Source organism: Vigna unguiculata, chromosome 7 (genome assembly GCF_004118075.2).
Source record: "Vigna unguiculata cultivar IT97K-499-35 chromosome 7, ASM411807v1, whole genome shotgun sequence".
Lineage (NCBI taxonomy): Eukaryota > Viridiplantae > Streptophyta > Magnoliopsida > Fabales > Fabaceae > Vigna > Vigna unguiculata.
The window spans coordinates 21,882,383-21,901,111 of NC_040285.1; the positions used below are offsets into that span (position 1 = coordinate 21,882,383).

At 33.1% G+C, this 18,729-nt stretch overlaps 2 protein-coding genes across 6 annotated transcripts; one reads left to right on the forward strand and one right to left on the reverse strand.

Moving 5' to 3' along the window:
• Nucleotides 1–1,281: 1,281 nt before the first annotated feature.
• Nucleotides 1,282–1,818, reverse strand: LOC114191295 (uncharacterized mitochondrial protein AtMg00810-like). The gene has a single exon (XM_028080466.1). It carries the CDS (start codon nucleotides 1,816–1,818, stop codon nucleotides 1,282–1,284), a length of 537 nt encoding a protein of 178 aa, XP_027936267.1.
• Nucleotides 1,819–10,582: 8,764 nt separating this feature from the next.
• LOC114192584 (DNA mismatch repair protein PMS1) lies at nucleotides 10,583–17,218 on the forward strand. 5 transcript variants are annotated; one of them, XM_028082346.1, is made up of 11 exons: nucleotides 10,585–10,964; nucleotides 11,043–11,366; nucleotides 11,640–12,920; nucleotides 13,494–13,753; nucleotides 13,828–13,954; nucleotides 14,231–14,299; nucleotides 14,448–14,521; nucleotides 14,778–14,843; nucleotides 15,639–15,742; nucleotides 16,388–16,575; nucleotides 16,749–17,218. In XM_028082346.1, exons 1-11 carry the CDS (start codon nucleotides 10,743–10,745, stop codon nucleotides 16,866–16,868), a joined length of 2,835 nt encoding a protein of 944 aa, XP_027938147.1. In that variant the 5' UTR covers nucleotides 10,585–10,742; the 3' UTR covers nucleotides 16,869–17,218. The 5 variants fall into 5 exon arrangements, 4 of the variants coding, with proteins under 4 accessions (XP_027938150.1, XP_027938147.1, XP_027938148.1 ...); XM_028082347.1 differs by having other exon boundaries at nucleotides 11,058–11,366; XM_028082349.1 differs by lacking the exon at nucleotides 16,749–17,218 and having other exon boundaries at nucleotides 10,583–10,964; nucleotides 15,639–15,746.
• Nucleotides 17,219–18,729: the final 1,511 nt, after the last annotated feature.

The window sequence follows — 18,729 nt, forward strand, 5'->3', positions numbered from 1 at the left end:
TAATGACCCTTACAAATGGTCTGTTTAATTAAATTCTATTTAATTTCCTACTAATATATTTCTTAAGCATTGTAACCAATGTTTATTTACAGATGATTTTTCAGCAATTTTTAGTTTGTATTTTTGTAGAATAAGGAAGATTGTGACACATACAAAGTGATAGGATGCGTGAGCTTATTACAACTTTATTATAAGATGTCCTATATTATTGGATTGCTTTGTATTTTTAAAGTTCTATGGGAAGATACAAAGAGAAAAACAAATATTTTGGATGTAATTATTTATTTATGATATAATATATAGTACAATTAAATTTTTAATAGTCTTTAGTAACGAGGTTGGACACTAATGTAATAAAATAGTTCACAGTTAATTCATAATAATAAAGATTAAGTACAATATGTATTGTGAGTTTTTCTTAGGAAGTTCAAAGTATAATTGATTACATAAATATACTTTGACAAAGTGTATGATCGCATAATTTGAATTTGTTATTTTTTTAATAGGGCTGATTACACTATTTTTTTTTTAATTTTGTAAATTCATCGTTTCTTATTAAAATTTCTTATTAAAATTGTTTTTATTAATTTTTTAGGTAGTATTTTAGCTTGAAAGTACCTTGATAAAAGAAGAGTTTAAATATTGTACACTTTTCTTTATTCAACGTGTTTGCTTTTCGCATAAAAGTTCAAAATCATTTGCCCATTGATGCGTAAAATGATTGTATAGTATTTTAACTTGCAAGTACCTGGATAAAAGTGTTTAAATATTGTACACTTTTCTTTATTCAACGTGTTTGCTTTTTGCATAAAAATTCAAAATATTTTGTCCATCGGTAAAATCGTTGTACTAAGTTCATTACAAATTTTTCACAACAAACTACTTTAGTAATGTTAGGGTGTAATAGCATTAAATATACCCTAGGAAAACAAGTAGTGAATATAGGAAAGTTATTATTAATGATAGATCATAATGTTCTCTTTATGTATAAAGAACTTAAAAGATAAAATATTACAATTTTTAGAGTTGAGTTGTCATAGTGATTGTAAAAACAAACATAATCTGAGTCAAAATAGAATTATAAAATATAAATTTATATACATTAATATTCTTCCTCAAACATGAGGTTATTGAAAAGAATCAATAACATTTTGATCATTGACAGGAATGTAAGAGATAATTAAAGATCGATCTAAAACCTTTTCTTGAATGAAGAATATGTCTAATTCCATGTCCTTTATACGAGTGTAGAATTGAGTAATGGCTTAAAACAACAATACTCTAATTATCACAATAGATGACTAGTGTGGCATAAACAATTTTTAACTCTTTAAGAAGATATTGTAACCATAAGATCTCGGAAAGAGTGATAACAAGACTGCGACATTCAACCTTTGCACTTGACTGAGCAACCAATGTTTGTTTCTTGTTTCTTAGACCACCAAGAAACGAGACTTTTACCAAAATATATACAAACATCTGAAGTTGATCTTCCGTCATCAATATTTGAGGCCTAGTCAGCATCACAAAAGGCAGTAACAGTATACTGGTAGGACTAGGAGCAAGTTGAAGATGTAACCCATGAGAAAGAGTACCCTTTAGATGGTGTAAGATGCACTTGACAACTTTCCAGTGATCGAATAAAGGTTGATACATGAATTGGCAAACTATACCAATCTCAGGTCTGGTTACTATGATCTTTTGCAAGGCACCCATAATGGAAATGTAAAGAGCAAGATCATCTATGTAGTCAAAGTCGTAGTTAGAAAGTTCGAGACCACCTTGAAGAGGAGTGGAAACACCTTTAACATTTGTCATTTCAGCTTTATCAAGCAGATCACAAATATATTTTGTTTGACAGAGGAGAAGAGATCCATTAGGAAGATGTTTTACCTTAATACCTAAAAAATACTCAAGATCTTGATGGTGTGGAGTTTTGTATGCAACTAACAAGCCCTAACCTTTGTCTAAGAATTGAAGTGGGTATGAATTTTATCCCAAACTTGAAATGCATGGTTATAACCAAGGATATACACTAAGAATGGTGCAGATAAGGAGGATTGGAACCTTGAAAGTAAGAAATGATCTTGGGTCTCCCAAGTTGTGTATTATGAATTTTTAGTCCCTAAATCATGATCCAAGAAGGATAGAAATTGGGAGGGGATTGAAGGATTGACAAGATATCGATGAAGACGATGCCCTTTGATCAAGAGCTCAACTTGTTGTTTCTAGAGTAAAAAATTAGTACCAAATAATTTTTCGGAGATAGCATACGAGAAAATGATCGGAGTCGAAGACGCCATTGGAGAAAGAAGAGTCACGAGCTTAAGACCAGCGCCCATAAAATAGGCTTCACGCTCTGAATACCATATTAGAATTAAATCTACTCTAACAGAGAATAGAAAACAAGCAGTGAACCAATTAATGTTGGAAAAAGTTCTTTTTTGTTATGTATACGTGGAGAATCAGTCACGAGCTTAAGACTAGCGCCTATAAAATAGGCTTCACGCTCTGAATACCATATTAAAATTAAATCTACTGTAACAGAGTACGAAAAACAAGCAATGAACCAATTAATGTTGGAAAAAAGTTCTTTTTTGTTATGTATACATGGGGAGTCAGTTATTGTGTAGAGAATAAAGAAAAAGTATTTTCTTTATGGCTTTGGGAGAATGATATGTTGAATGAAGTTTCTGTTAGGAATCCAAGTGTGAGTCTAAGTCCCACATTGATTAAAAATGAGAAAGTAGAGCACTATATAAGAATAAAGACCCATAAACTCATTACCTTAAGGTTTTGGGTTGAGAGTGGTGTCAATGCCTTATATGGTTGGAATCAGGTCTCATTGGTGTTGTATCTCCCCAGTGATACCCCCTCCTTATAAACCCATCAGAGTGTCTAATGGGGAAAAAAACAACAAACAATATACCAGAGAATGCAGCGGATATAATTTCCCCTAACTTGCAAGAATCTATGAGGAGCAATAATCAAAGAGCAGCAATAATAAATCACCAAAAGCACAAATAAAGGCACTAAGATTTTTAACGTGAAAAACCCCTCAAATCAAGGGTAAAAACCACGAGTCGTCCAGACCAAAGAAATAGCTTCACTATGATCAACAAGAGCACAAAAGAGTCCCAATCAATAGCACAAATAAGTGCCAACACCCAACCAAATAACAAAGCAACAAAACTTTCAAAATAGAGAAGAACAAGAGAGGAAAACCTCTACAAATCACTGTTGCAGTGCGAAATTAATATCTCCAAACTCAGACCTCGTATCAAAGATCCGACCGATCAGAATGAAGAGCAATGAGTTCCGAACCTGCTGTAAAAATTTCAGCCCGATCCAACGGTGAACGAATTCGCAACTCCGATTCTACTGTGACAGCTCTGTGAAAAACGTGAACAAAATTTTCCCTCTACCTCTTCCTCTATGTGTCAGGGCTTTCAGTGCGTTCTGACTCTATTGTTCTGCCTCTCTTTTTATTTTATAGCCCCCTCTCCACTAGGTTAAATGAGACATGGGCTTCTCATTTGGGGCTTTTCTCCACATAGGAAGGGAGCCCAATACCCAACAAATCTCCCCCTCACAACTATGTGGAGATAACCGCCAAACCGGCGATCTCACAACAAACTTCAAACTTCCCTCTTGGGAATGCTTTAGTCATCATATTAGCACCATTATCATCTGTATGAACCTTTTCCAACTCCAACAACTTAGCATCCAAAGCATCACGTATCCAATGATACCTCACATCAATATGTTTGGATCTAGAATGAAAAGTTGGATTCTTACCAAGATGGATAACACTTTGGCTATCAATGAACAATGAATAGTTATCTTGCCTAAAACCAAGCTCCTGCAAGAATTTCTTCAACCATAACAACTCCTTGCATGCTTCAGTAATAGCAACGAACTTTGCCTCTTCAAAACACTCAGGTTCTTCACCGTCAGTCAAGGTTATGTACTCATCACAAGAATACCTTGTAGAAGGTTGTTTCTGTCTATTAGACCTCCTGAGTTGGACTTGAGATGGTTCAGGTACATCACCAAGATCATCATCATCATGTTCTTCTTGAGTATCATCAATTGGAACCTCTACTTCACTTCCAAACTGTTGATCATCAACATCACCATGTTGCTCATTGTCTTGAGCTTCCGTTTCAACATTCTCCAAATTGTGAGCGGACAACCTCATCGGATTACCATCAATGAGATTACTATCTTTCTTGGGTGTGGTCTTCTCGACCTTATCAATGTCTTCAATGGTCTGGTCTTCCATGAATTGTACATCACGACTTCTAACAAGCTTCTTCTCAATAGGATCATAAAACCTGTAGCCAAATTCATCCTCACCATAGCCAATAAAGATACATTGCCTTGTCTTTTTATCTAACTTGGATCTTTCATCTTTAGGAACATGAACAAATGCCCTGCAACCAAAGACACACAAATGATCATAGCTAACATTCTTACCAAACCAAATTTTGTTTGGCACCTCAATATTCAAAGCAACTGCGGGACTGAGATTAATAACATTCACAGCTGCAAGCAATGCCTCTCCCTAAAAGTGCTTAGGCAACTTTGCTTCTGAAAGCATACATGTAACCCTTTCAACCAAGGTCATGTTCATCCTCTCGCTAGACCATTGAACTGAGGAGTTTTAGGAGGAGTATTCTCATGTCTAATACCATGCTGCCTGCAATAAACATCAAAAGGTCACGGTACTCACCATCATTATCACTACGGATGCATTTCAGCTTCTTGCCTAATTGCCTCTCAACCATAGCATGAAATTCCTTGAACTTTTCAAGTACTTGATCTTTCCGCTGAAGAGCATAGACCCATAGCTTCCTGGAACAATCATCAATAAAAGTAACAAAGTAAAGTGCACCACTAAATGACTTTACCTTTAATGGGACACAAACATCAGAATGCACCAATTCAAGCAATTCTGACTTCCTTGAGGGTGGATGCTTCTTAAAAGATACTCTGGTTTGTTTACCAGCCATGCAATGAGAACATTTCTCCAATTCTGCATTTCTCAATCCCATAAGCACATCCTTTTTAGCTAAGCAATTAAGCCCTTTCTCACTTATATGACTAAGCCTCCGATGTCACAAAGATGCCTCCATATACATAGCATTCACACTGTCTTTAGCAACCAAAACTTTAGTCCAGTACAATTTAGATTGTTTCTCCCCTCTGGCCATAACCAAGTTACCTTTAGTGAGCTTCCATTTACTAGAACCAAAGTGATTGTCATAACCACAATCATCAAGCAACTGCACAGAGATTAAATTAAAATGGACATCTAGAGCATGTTTGACTCCTTTAAGCAACAACTGCACTCCCATGTTGGTTTGCAGGCAAACATCACCAACACCAATCACTTTAGACTCACCATCATTACCCATCTTCAACACTCCAAAATCACCAGAAGTGTAAGATGTGAAGAACTCCTTCCTAGGTGTAACATGCAGTGTAACACCACTATCAATAATCCACATGCTCTCATCAGATACAAGATTAACGGACTCAAAGTCACGAAGAAGAACAAGATCACCATCTGTAGCAGTAGTGACACGATCATCATCATCATGATCATTCTCTCTCTGTTTGCCCTTCTTGTCTTTGTTCTCCTTTTTCCACTTAAAACAGTATTTTTGAATGTGCCCAGTTTTATGACAAAAATGACACTCTAAATTCTTGTATCTTGACTTGGACTTGCTCCTACTCTTCTCTCTACCACCTTTATGTTCCTTTTTCTGACTTCTCCTCCTAGCTTCTATAACAAGCATCTCAGACTGAGATGAAGAACCATGTGCCTTCCTTCTCATCTCTTCATTAAGAGCACCGCTTTTTGCCATCTGAAAAGAAACAACACCATTCGAGACAGAGTTCGTAATTGAAACCCGAAATACCTCCCAAGACTCTGGTAGAGTATTAAGCAACCATAATCCCATAACTTCGTCATCAAACTTTATGCCCATTCCTGACAATTGATCTAGGAGCCCTTGAAACTCATTTAAGTGATCAGAAATAGAAGAATTCTCCCTGTACCTCAAATTCATCAAGCAATTTAACAAATACAATTTATTATTGCCCGACTTAGAAGCATACAAAGACTCAATATTCTCCCACAAAGCTCTGGCATGTGTCTCATTAGCAATATGATTATAAACATTATCTTCAACATATTGCCGAATAAAACCACATACCTGTTGGTGCTTAAAGTCCCATTCTTCTTTAGACATAGAATCTGGCTTCTGTGTAATAAAGACCGGAAGATGCAATTTCTTGACAAATAATAAATCTTTCATCTTGTCCTTCCACAAATGATAATTTGTACCATTCAAAGTAACAATCTTTGCATTTGCCTCCATCATTCAAGCAAGTAAATATAGCCCAACCAAGAGCTCTGATGCCACTCTGATGGGGAAAACAACAACAAACAATATACCAGAGAATGCAGCGTATATAATTTCCCCTAACTTGCAAGAATCTATGAGGAACAATAATCAAAGAGCAGCAATAATAAATCACCAAAAGCACAAATAAAGGCACCAAGATTTTTAACGTGGAAAACCCCTCAAATCAAGGATAAAAACCACGAGTCGTCCAGACCAAAGAAATAGCTTCACTATGATCAACAAGAGTACAAAAGAGTCTCAATCAATAGCACAAATAAGTGCCAACACCCAACCAAATAACAAAGCAACAAAGCTTTCAAAATAGAAAAGAAGAAGGGAGGAAAACATCTACAAATCACTGCTGCAGTGCGAAATTAATATCTCCTAACTTAAATTTTGGACATGGACATGGACTTCTCAAATTTTGGGCCTTTTCTCCACATAGGAAGGGAGCCCAATACCCAACAGTTTCCAAAGTAAGGATGAATGTGAGTTTCAACAAAAATGGAAGGAAAAATAAAGTGAACATGTTCCAGCAAATAGAGGGAGCAATGTTACTACAAATACACATGAAGAGACAACTAATGCAAATGAAGTAGGTCAAGAGAAGGCTTTGTCAATGACAATGATGAGGCTTTTGATGGTCTTCAGAATGGTAATGATAATTGAATAATGAATCTGATCCTTTATAAAAATAAGTGAATATGAGAAATTATGATTGTGATCACTTAGATGAATGAAAAGGCATGTTTCTTATAACTATTGTAGTGGTTGAAATTGAAAAATAAGATCCATGGACATGGTTCTTGAGTTTACTTCTAGAAATTGAGTAATTTATTCCTGACTAAAAAGATTATTTACTCTATATTATGTTTCATATATATATATATATATATATATATATATATATCCTTATCTTCTGCATAATAATTTATGAGAGTTTTTTTTATCTATTTCGATGTGAAATTTTATTGTTTATGATTCAATATAGGTGTTTTCTAATGTTGTTAATGAAACTTTTTCTTTAAGCACAAAATAGGATAATTATGTAATTCTTATTGCATTATATTCATTGTCGTGTTATGGAGATGAGAAAATGACATTTATGCAAAACATAAAAAATTTGAACTTAGACTTCTTATATGCATAGAAAGTGATAAACGTGATTAATTTTTTTATTGTAAGAGAATAAACTACCTTTTTTTAATAGTAAAAGCAAAAGGAACAATGTGTTACTTAGTCACTTGTCAATTACGATACAATTCAATCTCTACAAAATCAAGTACTTCCTTATCAAATAGTAGTTATAACTCGCATATCCTAATCTAAGTTTAAGCAAATTTAGCAAATTTAATGAAATCCCACGTATTAGTGAACAATTTTTTTACAATATTAACTAGATTAATCAGTAGAGTTAATTTTATGTACTAATTTTAAATTACCTTTTTTTTATTGATTTATTTCAATCATAAGAATTTGAGGTAAGAGAATTAATCGTAGAGAGAATGCTATTCATTGTCAAACAATTTTAAAAAATAAAGAATATTATAATTAAGCCAACTTGGTCAATTCATGTTCCACTCTTTGAAAGACACTTTCATAATATATTTTGTTAAATGGAAACATGATGAAATGATTTGGAAACTAATGTATGAAAACTAATTTGTTTAGACACTTTATTTTGTTTGATCTTGATATTGTTGAGTGACTCTTGACGAAGACGATGTTGAATGGTGCTATATTGTGGTGGTCTTAGTAGTCGTTGGTTCTTTAGTTTAGGATGGTTTTCTCTTAGTGATTTTATATCCTTTGGGATTATTTACAAAATCATGAACAATCATATTCCTCTAAATCATCTTCAACTGTGTGGGCACAAAAACGTAGATTGTCCAGGTTCTCAATAATGCATGTGGTATTTCTTTGTTACAATTACCTTCTCTTTGTGCATATTATTGAGGAAGTTTATATTGCTGGTCTGGAGGAATGCAAAAATCATTTGCATGGACGTATTGTTGACAAAAGGTGATAAACTCATCATGCACTTAGATCTTTGGAAGAAACTTGATATGGCTTGGAGGCATTTAGGTTAGTGGAAGTAAAAAATTACACGAATTTGCTTTTTCTTTATCGGAGGATATGAGAAGGGTTATAGTTGTTGGAATGTGATATTTATCTTGTGGTATTCTTCGTGTTTCTGCTTGGACAAAGGACTTTGTCCTTGCATATATGAAACTCACGGAAATTCAATGTTGGATTCATATACATAGTGTTCCTTTAAAATATTGGAAATCAAATACAATATTTTTCATTGCATGTGGAGTTGACACCTCTTTATCTTTGGATGATTACACAATAAATAAGTCTCCTGGAGTTTTTGCTTATGTTTCAGTTGATGTTGATTTATTATTTGAATTACGGATTAAATATGTTTTTGGTTCATTAACTTTCAGTGAATTTTGGAATTAGTCCATTTTGAAACTTTGAACCAATTTAGTCCTTCATCTTTTGAAATACGTGGATTTAGTCCTTTTAATCAAATTTTGTTAAGTTTATTTGACATTTCAAGCGCGTTTCACAATAATATTTGACTTAACATTAAAGCAAAAATGTGTCAAACAGTATAAACAACTCAAATACAATCCTAAAATACGTACGAAACATCAAATAAACCTAACAAAATTTGATTAAAAGGACTAAATCCACGTATTCCGAAAGATGAAAAACTAAATTGGTCCAAAGTTTCAAAATGGACTAATTCCAAAATTCACTGAAAGTTAAGGGACGAAAAACATATTTAACCCTTTGAATTACCTAACCAAAATTTGGTGGAAAGGTTACGATTTACCTTGATGGCTAATATGGAGTATGAAAAAACTACCTCTATTTTGTTCGAATTGAAAAATGTCTCGTCAAGATTTGTCTAATTATAGAAGATTACAATAAGATGTCAAAACTAATACCTGTGACAAGAAAACAATTAGTGCAAAAATATAATAATATTATCATCCTAAATGTGACATCATTGCTTCTCAAGATTTGGTTTCTATGTCTCAATCTATTCTAGTGGTATAGCCTATGATGGAACCCGTAGTGCAGTCCGTGGTGAAGTTAATGATAGAGCTTGTGATGCAGCTTGCGGTGTAGTTGTCGGTGTAGTCTGAGATTGAATTATAGTTGATTCTTAATTTATAAATATTTCAAAAATTCGTTAATTTATTATTAAATTTCTTAAATATCCCAGTGTAGTAAAAAATCACTCTCACAGTAACCTTCCATTTATCTTGTTGATAAAATGACATATTCTTTGGTTAAAAAGTTTTATATCACTTTTATTTTTAGCAAGTAACATTTTTATTCTAATATTTTTTTCTTATTTTAATTATAAGTATTAGATTGATTAAAATTTAAATATGAAAAACAAAATTACAATTTAATTTTTATAAGTAAAGGATTAAATATATTTTTGGTCCCTTAACTTTCAGTAAAAATTGAATTTAGTTTCTTTTCTAAATTTTAGTTTAATTTAATTCCTCAACTTTATAAAATTAGATTTAGTCCTTTTAACCCAATTTTGTTAAGTTTATTTGCGTTTTAAACCCGTTTTTCAGCTAACATTGAAGCAAAAATGTCTTTAAACCATGTAAACAACTCAAATGTCATTCTAAAACGTGTTTAAAACGTCAAATAAATTTAACAAAGTGTGATTAAAATGATTAAATTCATATATTTTCAAAGATCGGAGATTAGATTGGATCAAAGTTTCTAAGATGGACTAATTCTAATTTTGAAAGAATGAAAAATATTTATTCCGTAAATAAAATAGAGAAAATGAGTAACAAATTATTATAAAATAAAATATAAGCGTTATCTGTTAAAATTATGAGAAAAATATGTATTTATTTAAAAGTTTGAGGAAGTGGAATATCATTAAATATATATGGTGAAAAAATAATACAACTTTATATCTTGAACTTGTTTAATCTTTTTCAAATATTTAATTGAGTGTCTTAATTTTAAAATTTAGTAGAAAGTGATTACTTATTCAATTAAAAGCTACTTCATTTTCAAAATATTGTTCCCACAAATTGCTCAACAATCGAAATCAAAATGGTAAGAGTAATGAATTAGTTTCCCTTTATTTTATTCAATTAAGTACAACCTAAAAGGTGGAGCGAAATATGAGGGTTCATATTATTTCCCTTTAGCGTTTCTGCGCGCTTTAGTTGCCGTTGCGCTTCAGTTTTGGCGGTAAAATTCGCATGGTTTTTTCGTCGATTTGAACTGTGGTTTTGCTAATCGAGTGTGTGAAAAAGCACCAAAACAGAAATGGTAGTTGAAGCTAAAATCATCAAGCCTATCGGCAAGGGCATCGTTCACAGAATCTGCGCCGGTCAAGTTATCCTTGACCTCTCTTCCGCCGTCAAGGAACTTGTCGAAAACAGCTTGGACGCCGGCGCCACCAGCGTCGAAATCTCCCTCAAAGACTTCGGCGAACAGTGGTTTCAGGTAATCGACAACGGTTGCGGCATTTCCCCCGACAATTTCAAGGTATTATTCATTTGTCACTCAAACGCCGCAAACATCGTTATTAGGGTTTACGTTTCAATTTTTAACCGTTATTCTTAGTTTCTTGCGCTGAAGCATCACACATCGAAGTTAGCAGAATTTCACGATCTTCAGTCTCTCACCACTTTTGGCTTCCGAGGTGAGGCGCTGAGTTCGCTTTGCGCTTTGGGGGACTTGAGCGTTGAAACGAGAACGGTGAGCGAACCTGTTGCTACGCACTTGACTTTCAATAATTCAGGTGTTCTTGTGTCAGAAAGGAAAACTGCACGTCAAATTGGAACCACTGTTATGGTAAAAAAGTTGTTCTCCAGTTTGCCTGTTCGGAGCAAAGAGTTCAGTCGTAACATCCGCAGGGAATATGGCAAACTGGTTTCTCTATTGAATGTGAGTCTCTATTTTCTGGGTGAAAATATGTAGGCCTGTTTGGATTAATTAATAAGTACTTAGAAGGCAAGAAAACAAGATAATTTTTCTCCCATATACTAAAATTAACTTATACATCGATTAAAGTTAGCTTTGGAAAATATAAATAAACGAGAAAAGTTCTACATTAGCTAATTCTTCTTCATGAGAGAAACTTATTAAAGTTTACATTTTCATTTTCTTTTCCTATAATTTTAGTTGTTATTGTTAAATATGAGCATTTACTTTCTTCAGGCCTATGCGCTTATAGCGAAAGGTGTTCGTTTTGTCTGCTCCAACACGACTGGTAAAAATGTGAAATCTGTGGTTCTTAAGACGCAAGGCAGTGGTTCACTTAAAGATAACATCATAACAGTGCTTGGCATGAACACTTTCAACTGCTTAGAGCCTGTAACGTTGTCTATATCTGATTCTTGCAAGGTTGAAGGTTTTCTTTCCAAGTCTGGACAGGGTAATGGGCGCAATTTGGGAGATAGACAGTATTTTTTTGTTAATGGTAGACCGGTGGATATGCCTAAAGTCAGCAAACTTGTTAATGAATTGTACAAGAGTGCAAACTCGAAACAGTATCCCGTTGCTATTTTGAATTTTATAGTTCCTACCAGAGCATATGATGTCAATGTGACTCCTGACAAGAGGAAAGTATTTTTTTCTGAAGAAAATGCCTTATTGCAAGCTCTGAGAGAGGGATTGCAACAAATATATTGTGCTGGTAAAGTCTGTTACTCTGTTAATGAAGTTATGGTGCCTGCTCAAAAAGAAGAGTGTGTTGAGTTAAGTTCCTCTAGTGGGAAGTCTCCTATTGTAATGAAACTATCATCGTCAAATGACAATCATCCTCAAGAAAAACATTATAGTGAAAGTAATAATGGTAGCATTTCTCTAGATGACCTTAATATGGAGTGTGACAATGATACTATATCTCAGGATGAGCTTGAGAAGAAACATATTGCTGATATAAAAAGTGCTTCTAAATCTATTAATGAGTATCAGTACTCACATGTTGAAGAAGGGTTAATTTGTGATAAAAATGGAAGTTTAATGAACCAGGAGTTCACACTCAGAGCGCATAGCACTTCAAAGGTTGACAATAATGGAAGGCAGTCAGCACGTCCTGGTAGAATTATACATGATCACCATACTATTGTCTCAAAGACAATTGATAGTGGCAACACTTCTAGTAAATATTCATTTAACCATTCAAGACATGTTCAGTCCACTCTTAACAACTTTGTTTCTGTAAATAAAAGAAATCGTGATGGTGTATTTAGAGCTTTATCTGAAGTGCCTGTTCTTAGAAATCAAGATTCTCATTGTCAATTGAAAACTGCAAATACTGAAACAAAGGATCTGATTACAAGATCGTCACTTTGTTTTGACCAAATTGATAAACCTTCAAGTGCAAGTGAGATTGAATCTTTCAAACAGCCTGATCCTGTTAACGTCTACCACAAAACTGAAATTTCAGATTCTTTTAATGGTGACTCCTCTGATAGAGAACCTGAATCTAATATGGTAGGTGGTTTGTACTGCAAAAACTTCATATATTGATACTGTTTAATTCTTGCAAGCACTATATTGGTATTGGTTTTTTAAATTATTTGATATTTTGTTATTAATAATGGCATTTCTAGAAATTATGTTTTAGAACATATATGTCAATAAAAGAAATAAGTAAATTCAATATATTGGAGATGTTCATGTAAAACATTCATTTATTCAACTGGATGTTAGTTTCTGTTTTCTGTTATATTTGTGTAACCTATTTAGAAGACTTTAGAGCCTATATATTCGTTTCTTGTATTTTCTTTCTGATTAAGTGAACTAATATTCAGTTAAGTTTTTTTGTTAAGCTTTTCTTTGTCTTTTCTTCATACCTTTTTTCTGATACACAGTGTTCATGTCTTTACCTCATTCATTGCACATTTTGTGTTGCTTTTTCTGAGGTAAAGACCAGCCCTCCCTGCCCTTGTTATGCTTATTTCTTTCCAATAAAATTTCTTCTTTTATCCAATTAATAAAAAATCAATTAAAAAAAAGTGCTATTTTCTCGGTTTTCTTTATATATATGAGCGTGCTGATTTACAGGAAATCTGTCTGAAGAATTATACACCTTTAGCCGATACACCATCAATTACTCCTGGCATTGATATGATCACTACAGATGTTTTGGCCTCAATCCCTCCAGTACATTCTTCACCTGCACTGTTAGATTCTTCCAAGTCCTCTGGTCGTAAGATATGCTCTAACATGCAATTTTCTTTTCAAGAGCTTAAGAAAAGGAGAGAGAAGAGGCTTTCTCTGTTTCAATCCAGTAAATTTGGACGTGGAAAAGCTAAAGACAAGAGGTTTTTGTTTCTGTACCCTTTGTATGAAATAGGAAAGTATCTCTATACTGACTTTTACCTATAATTGATGCTAGTCTCTATTCGGCTGCAACTTTGGAGCTTTCACAATCACAAACTGGAGAGGAAAAAGAAAGGGCCTTGGCAGCAGCAGCTACTGAACTTGAGAGATTTTTTAAGAAGGAAGACTTCAGCAGAATGAAGGTCCTTACTTAGTATGCTTCATTTGTTCTTGATACTATTTTGTATGATTGTGGTGCTGTTTGGTTGTTTGCTAGCTTAGAAAATGGTCAATCTATAAGCTGTTTGGGGTTTTTGAGTTTTTTTTTTCCTGCGAAAAACCCTAGTCATTTTTGTCTCTGAATTTTGAATACGTTGTCAGAATCTCTAAATTATCATGGCTGAATTAAAATATACGTATAATCCGAGTACATACATTATGTATTTACAGATGATTACTGAGGCTACATGTTTGAACAGGTTATTGGGCAGTTCAACCTTGGGTTTATCATTTGTAAATTGGATCAAGATTTATTCATTGTGGATCAGGTCATTTCTAATATACTTTTGGAACTAATGGGTCTGTGGTTTCTTCCACCATTCCCTTTAATAAATAATTCATATAAATGCATCCTTTAGCTAAATTTAAATTTTGTTCTTTGCGAAACATAATGTGTTTGAGCATGACCGTTTTCAGCATGCTGCTGATGAGAAGTTTAATTTTGAGCGTCTATCGCAATCAACCATCTTGAACCAACAACCCCTTCTGAGGTGAGGAGTTTATATTCACTAATCATCACTTTACCTATTATTCCTGTTTTTCTTTTCGGAGTGGAGGGAGCTTTCAGTGACATGTTACAAGGGCCTTGTTAAGTTAAAAAAATTAAGAGTATGATTAGAGCATAAACTTTGATTGTTAAAGTACAATTACAATTACCATATATGAATGATATAACACACGACAGCAATTTATCTCTTGTCTTTTTGGTTCATGATCTAAGTTCACCAATAAAAATGTCATATGTAGGCCAATAACGTTGGAATTATCCCCTGAAGAAGAAATAGTAGCATCGATGCACATGGACATAATCAGGTAAAAGTAGAGCCATAACGATTAAGTAGTGATATGTTAATTTCACTTATTTCTGGATTTCTGCTTATTGCAAGAAAGTAGATTTCATTAAAAGGATCCTGATGTCAATCCTGCATCATTCCAACTGTTTACGTTTCCTGTTTTCTGTAGTCAGGACATAAATGAGCTGCAGAAGTATCACTCTTTACCTTCTCATTTAGTTGATTTGATTTTAATAACAAGTTGCCTCAAATAGTCAACATTGAAAAGTGATCGGCTTTTAAGATTCTTTTATAGTAGCTGTGATCTACTGTCACCTTAACATAATCAATTCCCAATGTACCAGTTATGAATTTATAAAAAAATCAATATGACCACTTATGACCCACATGAAAGTGGTGATTAAAATACTGCCCTGTGTTAACTTAACGGTGAGTCAATTGAATGGGTGACCTGGTTTACCTTAATTACGAAAAAATACATAGTTTTGGCATATTTTTCTACCTAGAAAAGCTTGAGTGGCTTATAACAACAGAAATCACAGATGTGAACTCTGAGCTTGACAGCTTGTATGCTGCAGATTTAACTTTTTGCATAATTTCTGAAATATTGTCTTGCTTGAAAGTACACCATTGGTCCATTATTCTTGATCTAGTTTATCTTGTAGTGCTGGTTACTTTTATCTATGGAGGTTTCATTGAAATTGAATTAAGTTTTCTAGTTACGAAGTTTCATTATGGTATACTTTTGTCTTGTTTTTTCTTCTATAGGTTTAGTGTGATCAATAACATGCATTTGCATTATTTTCATTTTCAGGAAGAATGGATTTACTTTAGAAGAGGATCCAAATGCACAACCTGGATGCCGTTTTAAAGTAAAGTCTGTTCCCTTCAGTAAGAACACTATGTTTGGAATTGAAGGCAGGTGAATTTTGTAGATTTTATCCGTGATTAGTTCAGAGATTTTGATGGTTGATATGACCACATCAAAGTAAATCAGTGATAAGCATGTGCAATTCTCCATCATACTCTTTTTATTTTTAATTTTATATTTGAATTTGAGGATTGCTCAGGCCAAAGTTGGAAGACCAGCTGTTTAAGTTGATATATGACTCAAGTAACCGAGTTATTGAAAACATCCTCGACTAACTTATGATACAAGTTAAGCCTACAATTTCTGCATGAACATGCATTAGGATAGATTTATTTAAGAAGCGTAAATGACATTCAAATTGTGGTTAAGTTTTAGAAAAACTCTCAGCCTTTGTAAGGATCTGTGGAGCCAGCCTGCTTAACCTTGGGAATCATACGATGCCCTTGGTAGTATATCCTTTGAATTGAGATTTTTCCATTCCATGATACCAAAGTTGTTAATATTTTCCACATATATGTATACCCCAGTGTCTAAAGCTTTGACTTAAAGATTGACACATTTGAATGTTGTGATTGTCTAGATCCCTTGCCTTAGTGAATTACTTGCTTCTTTTCCGTGATGTATTAAGACTTCCACTAGGGTAAAGAGAATGATATATTGAAGTGATTAACATTAAGTGTTTTTCCCAACAGATGTTAAGGAGCTGATCTCTACACTGTGTGATGGTGATGGTCACATGGAATGTTCCATTGTTGGTAGCTTTAAACTGGACTCCTCAGATTCTATATGTCCATCAAGAGTTCGTTCAATGTTGGCATCACGTGCATGTCGATCATCAATTATGGTGGGTGATGCACTTGGAAGAAATGAAATGCGGAAGGTAGTGCATCACATTATTTTAAGCACTGCCCCCTCCCCTTCATTAACAAACACGTAAAAAATGCAGACCTGGGATGATAAGCATTTGGTTTTGTGGGAACTAAATTTAAATAAATTGAAGTTTAAATGTTATATCCTTCTAGACTGATTTGTAGCTTACACCAACTGTTTCAGATACTTGACCATATGGCTGAACTCAAATCCCCTTGGAATTGTCCTCACGGCAGACCAACCATGCGCCATTTAGTCGACTTGACAAAGATTCACAAGTCTGAACATAAAATGCAGATGTAGTCAACAATGGACTTTTAGCCTGATCACCACTGTTAGAAGTTAAGGGAACTATGTAACTTATTTTGTACAAATACCTGTAAATATTTGTTCTCAAATGTTGATGTAAATTTAATGTGCCTGGATATCTTGGGTGCGTGCATACCCGACGCGCTGAACTTGTTTTTCAGCCATCCTTCTTTACTTCGCTGAAAGTCTCAGCAAAATGCTATAGCTGCATAACTTGAGCTTTCATTCGACTATAGTCTTAACGTCCTAGCAAGCACTATGGTTACGAATTAGGTTTATTTTACTTGGGATTGGGAAAGTTTGTAGCAACATGTGGAGTGTAGTTGTTTCTGTAACAAAAAAAAGTTTTTATATGGGATTCATATGTTATGTGATTCAAAATGAAGATGGCAAAATATTTAAATTTAGACTATATCGCAATGAGATGAGAAAATCAAGATTCTCATGAAGATGCTTTCATCTCTTGAGTTATAAGTGTAATGGTTGGTACTTACACAATAATGGTCTTTTTAGCTCTTCTCTTTTATAAGCAAAGCGTTCCAGTTACGTTCATGGTTATTTTTAGGATAAACTTGCATATCCTACGAAGCTTGAGTCCTTAAAAATAAGAACTCTAAATAGTGAAATGTAATTCAAACCGTTTTGTGTTCAGTCTAAGTGCAGCATTTTTAAGTTCCATGCCCTGGAGACTTGGGAACATTGATTTGTGGAGATTTTGGTACTTTGATCGGTGAAACGGCACAAGATTAAATCATGTTCTTGAAATTTAACTTTATGTTTAATTAGTCTTGAAATTGATAAAATCATTAACTAGTCCTTGAAATTGTATGTATTAATCAATAATCAATTTAGTGTTTACTTTTATTGACGTGGCAGATGATAACATCAACAATTTAATATTTTTTAATGAAGTTTAAAACACCAGCTTGTTTGTTTGAAGAGGAAAAAAAAGTTGAAAAACGAACAAATAAAAGAAAAGCTCGAAAAAAATTGAAAAAAAAAAGAAAATGTATGCATTAAACATTTTACCGGAAAAGTAATAATGAATATAAATAATCAATTATGATGCAAATATTTTGTATATATTTTCAGTATTTCAAATAACTTGTTATAAATATTTCATTAACATTTATGTATATTTATATTACATAATTTATTATGAATGTTTTTATTAATATTTATACCTTTTCATTATAGTAAAGTAATATTAAAATAATAAATAATTCATAAGAAAATAGTTTATAAACTAATGCTATGAAATAATTTTCTGTCATCATCTTATCACAAACTAATTTGTAATAAGTGGTTAATTTTATAATAATTACTTTGAAAATTATATTAAGGACGTTTAATTAGTTAGTCCCGCAATATGTTAACCCTCATGAACGTGGTGAAATTTTCCTATAATCAAAGACGGTGAATTATATTTTTAAACAATAACATGATTATCTAAAAATATAATTGTTTGTATTTAGTAAAATGTCATATGATTTCCTTTTAAAAAACTAGATTCCAAAATCAAATATAAATTATTTGTCTTAAAAGAAATACCAGGAATAAAATCAACGATATTATATTTTGAAAAGATGAAAAAAACATCAATGACGAAAATAAAAATCAAGCAATTTATAAGGATTAAAATAATGATTTTAAATTTTCACGAGATTATAATTAATCTCTTTAGAATGATCAAAATCAAAATTATCGTTTTTTACACGAATAAAAACATATGCAAATTTAACAAAAATAATTATGAAAAAGAAAATACTCTGACATCTGTATTACAAAAAAACCTCTGACATCATTTGAGATTTAAAACATTGTCGATTGATCAACAAACAATAAAGGAATAATA

Coding starts and splice junctions, on each gene's coding strand:
- LOC114192584 (XM_028082346.1), top strand. CDS start 10,743: ATGGTAGTTGAAGCTAAAATCATCAAGCCTATCGGCAAGGGCATCGTT. Junction 14,300..14,447: donor ATTTATTCATTGTGGATCAG/GTCATTTCTAAT, acceptor GACCGTTTTCAG/CATGCTGCTGATGAGAAGTT. Junction 15,743..16,387: donor CACTATGTTTGGAATTGAAG/GCAGGTGAATTT, acceptor TTTTCCCAACAG/ATGTTAAGGAGCTGATCTCT.
- LOC114191295 (XM_028080466.1), bottom strand. CDS start 1,818: ATGACAAATGTTAAAGGTGTTTCCACTCCTCTTCAAGGTGGTCTCGAA.